This window comes from Gossypium hirsutum, chromosome D11, assembly GCF_007990345.1.
Source record: "Gossypium hirsutum isolate 1008001.06 chromosome D11, Gossypium_hirsutum_v2.1, whole genome shotgun sequence".
Taxonomy (NCBI): domain Eukaryota; kingdom Viridiplantae; phylum Streptophyta; class Magnoliopsida; order Malvales; family Malvaceae; genus Gossypium; species Gossypium hirsutum.
The window spans coordinates 61350648-61360556 of record NC_053447.1 but is presented as its reverse complement, the minus strand read 5'-3'; the positions used below and the strand labels follow the sequence as shown (position 1 = coordinate 61360556).

At 34.9% G+C, this 9909-nt stretch overlaps 1 protein-coding gene across 1 annotated transcript; it reads left to right on the top strand.

Annotated features, from left to right (window-relative positions):
* The first annotated feature begins 4089 nt into the window (after window positions 1-4089).
* On the top strand, window positions 4090-5898 carry LOC121223363 (uncharacterized). Its single transcript, XM_041104661.1, has 2 exons — window positions 4090-5416; window positions 5623-5898. The coding sequence occupies exon 1, from the start codon at window positions 4090-4092 to the stop codon at window positions 5278-5280; it is 1191 nt and encodes a 396-aa protein (XP_040960595.1). The 3' UTR covers window positions 5281-5416; window positions 5623-5898.
* Window positions 5899-9909: the final 4011 nt, after the last annotated feature.

The window sequence follows — 9909 nt, the reverse complement described above, 5'->3', positions numbered from 1 at the left end:
GTTAGAAGACAGATCAAACATCTTTTTTGATAATGGACTCTGCCTATGAAAACATTTACATCATATATTTTTATACTCATAAGATTTATTAATTTTGTTAAGGGTTTTCTTAACTTCAAAAAACATCATTTCAACAACACAACTTCTCTTTCTCCAATATACATGCATGCATGCATGCATGCATACCATTCCTATGCACACAACTTTGTGAGTGAATCATCACAATGAAAGTTTATAAAATAAAGGTAATTAGTGAAAAAGAAAATTCTTTTTGAACAGGTTTAGATCATATCTTCTTTCTTTGACACAATGTCTATAACTATCTGTAGCGCCTCCCAAACCCATAAATAGGAAGATAATACGTTTTAATCCACTCGAATTCACATCATCCTATATTAATAATAATGCTCATCGATTAATAGTTGCCGTTTAGAAGAGCGAGGTTAATAAAAGTATAAATTTATATATTTTAAAGAATTAGATGACTTTTGAGCAAAAAAAAGAGAGTTAAATTACTAATGTATCCATATAAGTATCTATTATTTATTTATATTATTATTTAAATATTTAATGGAGTTAGTAACACGAGTCAATCAGACACAAACCTTAATTAAAAAATGACTATAACCTTTTCTTTTCTTTTTTTTTTGTTTTTCTTAATATTAGAGGTTTTTTTTAAGAATTTTTTGTATTATATATAAAACATCTTTATAAAATATTATTATGGTCCATAATCTTCAAAATTTCAACCTAACCAATAACCATTTAAACCACTTAAACCAAAATCTCATTTCACTTTTACATAAACATTTTATAAATATATTTCTTTCATCATGAGTGTAGGATAATCCAATTAATTATATTAAATATAAATATAGGTACATGTACATATGATCATTTATGTTCTTTTTCATTTTACGAAATGTGTATTTTCATTCTAGAAGTTAATTTTTTTCGTTAATTCTTATTTTTTACAAAAATATTTAAAAAAAGTTTAAGGAATCTTTTATATAAATTTCACTGTTGGAAAATTTTGTTTTTACACATGAGAGCCAGCTAAAGTTAGTTGGTAAAAGACTTTATTGTTGGGAAGAAATAAATAAATAAAAATTGAATGGTGGGAGATCCCCTTTTTGTCTCAATCATATGAGCTAAGTATTTCAATTATATATAACAATATTTAAAAGCTTGAATTTACTTGATTAACAATAGTAATGTGATTGGGATGTAGTGTGCTCTACCCTACACAACCTAGTGTCTATAAAGATTAACGTGCTGACAAATCCACCAATCATGTTTTGTTTTTGCTTTTTGCCTTTTTGCATCAACACCTTTTTGATTAACATTAATTAAAGTCTCTTTAATAACTTGTGCAATTAAAAATATTAAAGCACATATATATTAAAAGTAACATATTTTATTACATTAATGCTATATTTTTTAAAATTTTAATTAAGTTGCGGATTGAGTCTTAGCTCGATTGGTAATGCGGAAGGACATTAATTCAAGTGCGTTGAAGCGTATTATCCTCCCATTTATGGGTTAGGGAGGGACTATGAGTAGTTCTAAGTATTGTATAAAAAAATATCAATTAAGTTAGTAGTAATTTTTTTTATTTGATTTAAGTAACTTTGGACAATCTCCCTCTCATTTCCTACGGAAAAGGTTTTAACTTTACGTAAAAAAGTTATTTTAGTTATTCATTTAATTTTTTGTCTTTTTTAGCTTTTGAATTTGTATTGTTTGTCAAATCACTCCAAAATGGACGGAAAAATTGCTGTTGCTTAACTTTGCTGATGTGGCATCCATATCTATGTCACGTTAACAATTAATTAATTATTTTAAAATTAAAAATTATTAAAAATATTTCCCTTTTTATAATTTTTTAATTTTTTTAAAAAAAATTAAAAAAATTTACTTAATTACTAACGTGATATCCATATGACACTCCATGCGTATGTCATGTAAATAAAGTTAACAAATGTTAACTTTTCCATCCATTATGGGGGTGATTTGACAAATAATACAATTTAAGAGTAAAAAGAAAATTTAAATGGAGGGCTAAAATGATTTTTTTAATAAGTTGAAGAGCCAGATAAGTTATTATACCAAAAATAAAACATACAAAAATACATATTTATTTTAAACTAAAATCATATGAAAAATAGCTAATTAATTCATAGCTTGATTGGTATAGGCATTGATGTCAATACAAAAGGCCGTGGGTTTGAGTGCGCTGAAGTGCATTATCCTCCTGTTTATGGGTCGGCGGGAGGCTATGGATTTGAAAAAAGTAGAATAAATTTAAGTGAATTTGATAGGAAAAAAATGAGATAAAAGAAAATAGAAAAAATAACTATTTACAAAATAAAAAGGAAAAAAAATTATTTTCATTTATCCTTTGATAATTTTTTTCAAAAGGAAAGAAAATAAAAATGAAAAAACATTCACAATCTTGTAAATAACACTTAACTAATATCCATCTCATTATCTCTACTTCTATCTTCTCATTTTGGAATAATTTGTGCTTAAAGTTGATTTTATTATCACTTGTTGCTCTTCCATTTTCCTTTTTTATCCTTCCATTTTTTCAATAATTAAACATTCCCTATCTATTCCTAATGGTGTTAGTAGTCATTTTCTTGGTTTTCAAAAGGTATAAACGCCTTTTAGGTCTCCGTCAAATTCAAAATTGAGCAATTTGGTCGTTCTTAAAAAAAAATATTTATGGAATCCCTATACTTTCAAAATTGAGCAATAAAAACAATCAATGACGATGATAACTTTTTCGTTAATAAAATTTAAAATCTTTGAAAAGAATTACTACAACAAATTTCAAAATAATCATCAAAACGTCAAGAAATTTTTAATTTTTCAATAATTCAATAAAATAATAAACAAATTACATAATATTGGAAAATGATTATAAAAATTATTTAAAAATTATAAAATTTTACAAAATTTTGAAAAAAGCACGAAAAATTCTATTAAAGAAGATTTTTTTGATGAATTTCCCATAAATGGTATATAATATTACTTTTAAATTTTAATAGAAACCATAAAAATCTATAAAATTGGTTTAGACATCCAAGAAAATTTAAAAATTTAAAAAATATAAATAAAATAATTTTGATAAAAATTATAATTATTAAAAAATAATAATGCAATTAAAATATCAATTGTTTCAAACAAAATTCAGAAAAATGGAAACTTTGCAATTTATAATTATTTTATTATTTTTCATTAATTTTTAATATTTTCATTAAAAAATGGAGAATTTTTAATTTCCATTAATTACTTCAATTAATTTTTAAACTTACAAATTTATTCTCTTTTTTCAAGAAGGATCAATTTACTTAATTTCAAAATAAACAGGACCTAAAGTGTATTTGCACCATTTTTTTCATTCTATAACCCTTAATCCATAGCCTACACATGAAAGCAATAAATATCAATAAGTATTAGGATCGAAAGTTCTTTACAAAGTCAAACGAGTGAACATTTTGATGAACATATTTTATGTATGATCAATCCACTCTGTTAAAGATAGTATCTGTTAGAGAGGTAGTTAAGGTCTACTGAGTTGTTAGCTAATTCGTTACGCAAGGAAGTTATTTTCTTCCTATAAATATATTCATTTGACGTTGCATTGAACTAAGTAAAAAGAAAGATTTAAATTGAAAACAGTTTTCTCTCTAAGTTTTCTCTAGTTTACCTATATTTATTCATGGTATCAGTCGCTAGGAGTTCTTGATAATGGCCACGACGAACTCTGCTGCCTCAGACTCTATTGAATTGAATGGCTCGGTCTTCACTGCTGATCGGGTGGTGAACTTGTTTCCTCGGCATGAGGTCGTGAAGCTTGATGAAGGAACATTTCTTCAGTGGAAGCAATAGGTTCGATTTATTGTTAACGAATATGATTTGTTTGGATTTCTTGATGGATCTGTGTCTGCGCCGCCGAGATTTGTGCAAGCATCGGATGGTGCTCTTGTACTCAATCCGGCGGCATCTGTGTTTCAACAACAGGACAATCTTCTTACTTCGTGGCTTCTATTTACTATAAGCTCGACAATTCTTTCATCTTTTATGGATGTGCAATCGGCATCCGAGGTGTGGACTACGGCATTGGCGATGTTCGCCGCCGATATGGATCTACGACAGTCACGGTTGCGTCATGAACTTCACTCCCTCAAGAAAGGGAGTTTGTCGATCCGCGATTATGTTGCCAAGTTAAAGAGTCTGTGTGCTCTCCTAGAAGCGTCTGGAACTTCTATCTCAGTGGCGGAGCGGACGACGGTAATGCTTGTGGGCCTTCCGTCTGAGTTTGAAGGCGTGGTGTCTTCTGCTTCGTTGTCATCAACTCCCCTTCCGTTTCAATGTATGGTGGACACTCTAATTGAGTGTGAAACTCGTCATGTTCCGCCGGATCAGGATGTTGTGTACAGTGCAAATCTGGTAGAAGATTCATCGTTGCCGGTCTCGGATGGTTCGACGCGCGGGGGTCGTTCGGGTGTGCGTGGCCGTGGTAGGAACTTTTGGCCGCGTATCCAGTGTCAGATATGCTCCCAGTTTGGTCACGTTGCTCAGCGCTGCTACTATCGGTATCACCGTGACGAGGCGTCTCCGATGCAGTTTCAGATGCCGACTTTTCATGAATATGAAGATCGTGGCTGGTCTTCACCGTCGAATACACGACCTAGAGTTTCGAACTTCAGTCAACATGGCTGTGGCACTAGTCAGAATAATATTGCTTCTGGTCAAAATTACTATGGCTATGGTCAAAATAGCTTTGAACTTGGTCAAAATTATTGTGCTGATGGATATAATAATTTTCGTGCACCATATGCAGGACCGATTGGTGGTGGGCCCAGGCTGAATGTTGAGTGTCATGCGTATAGGCCACAAACCATTGGGCCAAATGGTGGTTGGCCCAGGCCGAATGTTGAAAGCCATGAGTATAAGCCACAAACTCTTGGCCCGAATGGTGGAGGGCCCCATGGTAGAGTTATTGGCAATTTTGGGCCGCATGATGGGTTTCGACCGAATGATTGTACTGGCCTGAATGATCTGTTATTGGCCACTAACCCTGTTTCGAATAATGTGCAGCTTGATTCGTCTAAGCCATTTGATGGTTTCGGTGTTCCATGGCGGACTAAGCCGCGAGCTCGTGTTTTCTCCGCGTCGAATCCGTGTTTTGGACTTCCTAGATTGGGAGATTTACATGCCACTGATTATTCTGATCCGTCTGTCTCGGGTTCGTATATTAACTCTGCGTAGTGTGGGGTTAGTGGGGATAGATCTGACTCCCCGGTTCCTGGGCCAGCTGGCACAACATCATGGTATCCTGACTCGGGTGCTAGTAATCACGTGTGTCAAGATGATTTGGCACTCCGTGATGCTGTTCCATATTCAGGTACGTCCTCTCTTTTAATAGGTGATGGTACACCTGCTATGATATCATCTGTTGGTCAGGGTGTTCTGTCTACACGTTCTAGGGTACTTCGGTTATCTAATGTTTTGTGTGTTCCGGCTATTCGAAAGAATTTATTGTTAGTATCACAATTTGCAACTGATAATGGTGTTTTCTTTGAATTTCACCCAACTTATTGTGTGATTAAGGATAGCATGACACAGGAGATTTTGCTGATGGGTCGTATACATAATGGGCTATATCAGTTTTCCATATCAGATGCGTCTGTTCCTGTTACATTTCATCCGTCTACTGCTCAGGTTGAAATTCCAACTCGGACTGCTGACAGTGAGTTGTGTTTGTTATGGCATAAATGTCTTGGCCATTCGTCGTTGAATGTTGTTAAGAATGTTCTTGATAAATGTCATTTCAAGTTAAATAAAGTTGCTATGAATAAAGTTGCTATAAGTGATGTTTGTATTGCTTGTAAAAAGAAAAAATTTCATAAGTTGCCATTTCCTGTTTCTACTACTGAATATGCTAATCCGTTTTTGTTGGTTGTTTCGGATGTATGGGGACCTGCCTCAGTTACTTCTGGTACCAATTGGTATTATGTCTCGTTTGTCGGTATGTGTTCTCGGTTCACTTGGGTGTACTTAATACGGCAGAAGTCTTAGGCTGTAACTTGCTTCATTCAGTTTCAGAAACTAGTTCAGAATTAATTCGGCAAGTCCATCAAACAGTTTCAGAGTGACTGGGTGGGGAGTATTGAGCGTTCGCTTCAGTTCTGGCTTCTCACGGTATCATTCATCGAGTTACATGTCCTTACACTTTTAAACAAAATGGCGTTGCGGAGCGTAAACATAGACACATTGTGGAAATGAGACTCACTCTTTTAGTTCAAGCGGGACTTTCAATGGAGTTTTGGGCATATGCATTCACATGCGCAGTTCATTTAATAAATCGTCTTCCCACACCAGTACTGGATGGTAAGACTCCGTATAGAGCCTTGTATGGATGCGATCCTACTTATGATCATTTGCATATTTTTAGATGTTGTTGTTATCCATTTTTACGCCCGTTTCAGCGCCACAAGTTAGAATTTCGATCACAACCATGCACGTTTTTGGGATACAGCTCGTGTCACAAGGGATACCAATGTCTTCTGCCTGATGGTAGAATCATTATCTCTCGTCATGTTGAGTTTGATGGATCACGATTTCTCTCTCTAACGTCTCTATCACGGTCTACTAGGAAGGTGAGTACTATACCTACCTGTTTTCCTGTGCTAAAAAATAATATATCTGTCATTGGAACTCCTGTACTGGTTTTACGTGCCCGTGCCCTAGTACTTTGAATGGGGCGTTGGTTCCTCAGAGTGAAGTAAATGTTGATCCAACAAATATTAAATCTCTTGGTGTTCCATTTTTAAATGAGATTTTGCCTCATTAGAGTGGAGTAAATGTTAGTTCAACAAATACTAGTTCTCACAGTATTTCCTCTCCTAGTAGTCCATCATCGTCTGGTGATCAGTCTCCCACACTAGTTGTTCCGATTTCATCTGCTCCTACAGGACCAGAGAGTTTTGTACCTGATGTGAATGTTCATCCCATGATCACTAGGTCAAAGGCGAGTATTTTTAAACCTAGAGTGCTTGTTGTTGAAGTTGTAGAGCTATCAACGATTGAGGAAGCCTTTGCGAGCCCTGAGTGGCAGACTACTGCTCAAGCTGAGTATGATGCCCTGATTCGCAATGGTACTTGGGAACTGGTCCCTTTACCATCTGGTCACAAATTTATTGGTTGCAAATGGTTATTTAAAGTCAAGAAAAACCCAGATGGTACGGTAGAACGGTACAAAGCACGTCTGGTTGCGAAAGGCTGCTCTCAAGTCCCAGGTTGTGATTTTCAAGAAACGTTTAGTCCAGTAGTAAAACCCGCCACTATAAGGGTTATATTGTCAGTTGCAGTTACTAAAGGATGGTCGCTTCGACAGGTTGATGTCAACAATGCCTTCTTGAATAGGGATGTTGATAGTAAAGTGTTTATGCAACAACCTCCTGGCTATGTTAAGCTTGGGTTTGATGGGAGACCCTTGGTTTGTCAGTTAAAGAACGCTTTGTATGGTCTGCGTTAGGCTCCACGAGCTTGGTTTGAGAAGTTGAAATCATTTCTTCTGACAGTTGGGTTTGCGGGTTCAAAATCGGATGCCTCTCTGTTTGTTCGAGTTCAATCTGACTGCACTATCTATGTTCTTGTGTATGTTGATGACATAATCATAACTGGGGATTTGCCGTCATCTATTGACTGATTTGTGAAGCTGTTGAATGATGAGTTCTCGTTGAAAGACATGGGTTTTTTGCATTACTTTTTAGGGGTTGAGGTTACCCGGTCCTCTTCTAGGTGTCTTCATCTGTGTCAGAGAAAGTACATCCAGGATATGTTGAAGCGTAGTGGTTTGTCTAATGCTAAAAGTGTTCATACGCCCATGATTAGTTCGTCACATATTTCTAAAAGTGACGGGATCCTTTATCTGATCCAACGGAGTACAGGAGTTTGGCTGGTACACTACAGTATGTCGTCATGACTAGGCCTGATACTGCATATGCGGTAAACATGATTTGTCTGTTCATGCATAATCCTACCACAGTTCATATGGCTGCTCTTAAAAGGATATTGCGATATTTGTCTGGTACTCTTGATTTTGGAATTGTATTTCGTCGATCTGATTCTTTGTCTCTAGTTGGTTTTTCGGATGCAAACTGGGGGTTGGATTTTGATGATTGGCGGTCTACTTTAGGATATTGTGTATTTTTTGGGTCCAACCCCGTGTCATGGTCTTCTAAGAAACAGCAGGTGGTATCTCGGTCTACACCTGAAACTGAATACCGAAGTCTGGCTGCTGTCACTAGTGATGTTTTGTGGATACTTTCGTTACTTCAGGAGTTACATATTGGGTTGGCTACTCAGCCCAATATTTGGTGTGATAGCTCCAGTGCAGTAGCTGTTGCTGCCAATCCTGTGTTACACTCCAAATTTAAACATGTGGAGTTAGATATAATCTTTGTTCGTGAAAAGGTTGCCGATGGTTCTGTTTTGATCGGGGAAGTTCCTACGTCCGATCAAGTTGCTGATGTTTTAACTAAACCACTCACTGTTTCGTGTTTCACTCGTTTTAGAAATTTTCTTCGGGTTGTTTCAGTAGAGAAGATGGATGCATGTTAAAGATAGTATCTGTTAGAGAGGTAGTTAGGGTCTGCTGAGTTGTTAGCTAATTCGTTACGCAAGGAAGTTATTTTGTTCCTATAAATATATTCATTTGACGTTGTATTGAACTAAGTAAAAAGAAAGAATTAAATTGAAAACAGTTTTCTCTAGTTTACCTATATTTCTTCACACTCAAACCATGCAATGCAGTCGTCAACGCTGCTAGCAGTGGCACTCATCCACACTTTGGTCGTCTACTATTGCCACAATCCCTAAATACCATGCAGCGTTGTTTACTAATCATATTTGTTCTTATATAAATATATAGGTATCCATTTATATCAGTTTTATATTTTATTTTAATTTTTTATAATTAATATTTAAATAATTTAACTATTAAAATTTATCAAAATATTTGTACTTGTCATACATGTAAATTTTTGAATCAATCCAATATCTCTATCATATTCATTTAAAATATTGTATATATATTTAAGATTGAAAGTTTTTTACATTAAATGAATAGTTAGAAAATTTTAATTTATGTCAAACTTGACATACATGACGATCTACATGAATGGAGCATTAAATATGACAGTTAAATTATTAAATATTAATTATATAAAAAGTTGGAGAAATGTATAAGTGATCCCTCCGATCAAGTAATAAATTCGGCAACCATTTGTAGGACTCGTCAAAATAGACGGTAAGCTCCACCAGTGAATTGTGTCAAGCTGAATACTAATGGTAATTGTTGGTTTAATTTGAGTCTTGCTTCAGCAATAGGGGTGGTTAGGGATCAGCATGGTAAATCGACAGTAGTAGTGCGGCTGCGGCTGAACTGTGGGTGATTTTTGATGGTCTGTAGCTACTTTGGTCTAAAGGTGCTAGCCACGTTTTTCTCGAAAGTGATAGTAAAGTTGTTGTCCAAACTTGTACCAGTGAAGATAACAACTATGAGAACTATGGGTTGACCTCACGCATCAAGGAAATTCTACGTAGGAATTGGACAGTCCATGTTACTCACATTCATAGGGAGTCCAACATTGTTGCACATGCGTTGGTGATTCTTGTAAGATCCTAGGAGCAAGGATTACAAGTTTATACAGCTCCACCGATTGGACTCGTTACTTTGTTCGACACTAATTCTAGGCCTACATATGTAGTTAGCTTTCCCTCTATTCAACTAGAAAAAAAAATTGGCAACCATTTTAATTATACATAATTTATTATTTTTAACTTTTTTTTTCTTTTATATTTTTTCAACTGAATTGATGTCAAATTAGTTCA

Coding starts and splice junctions, on each gene's coding strand:
- LOC121223363 (XM_041104661.1), top strand. CDS start 4,090: ATGGATGTGCAATCGGCATCCGAGGTGTGGACTACGGCATTGGCGATG.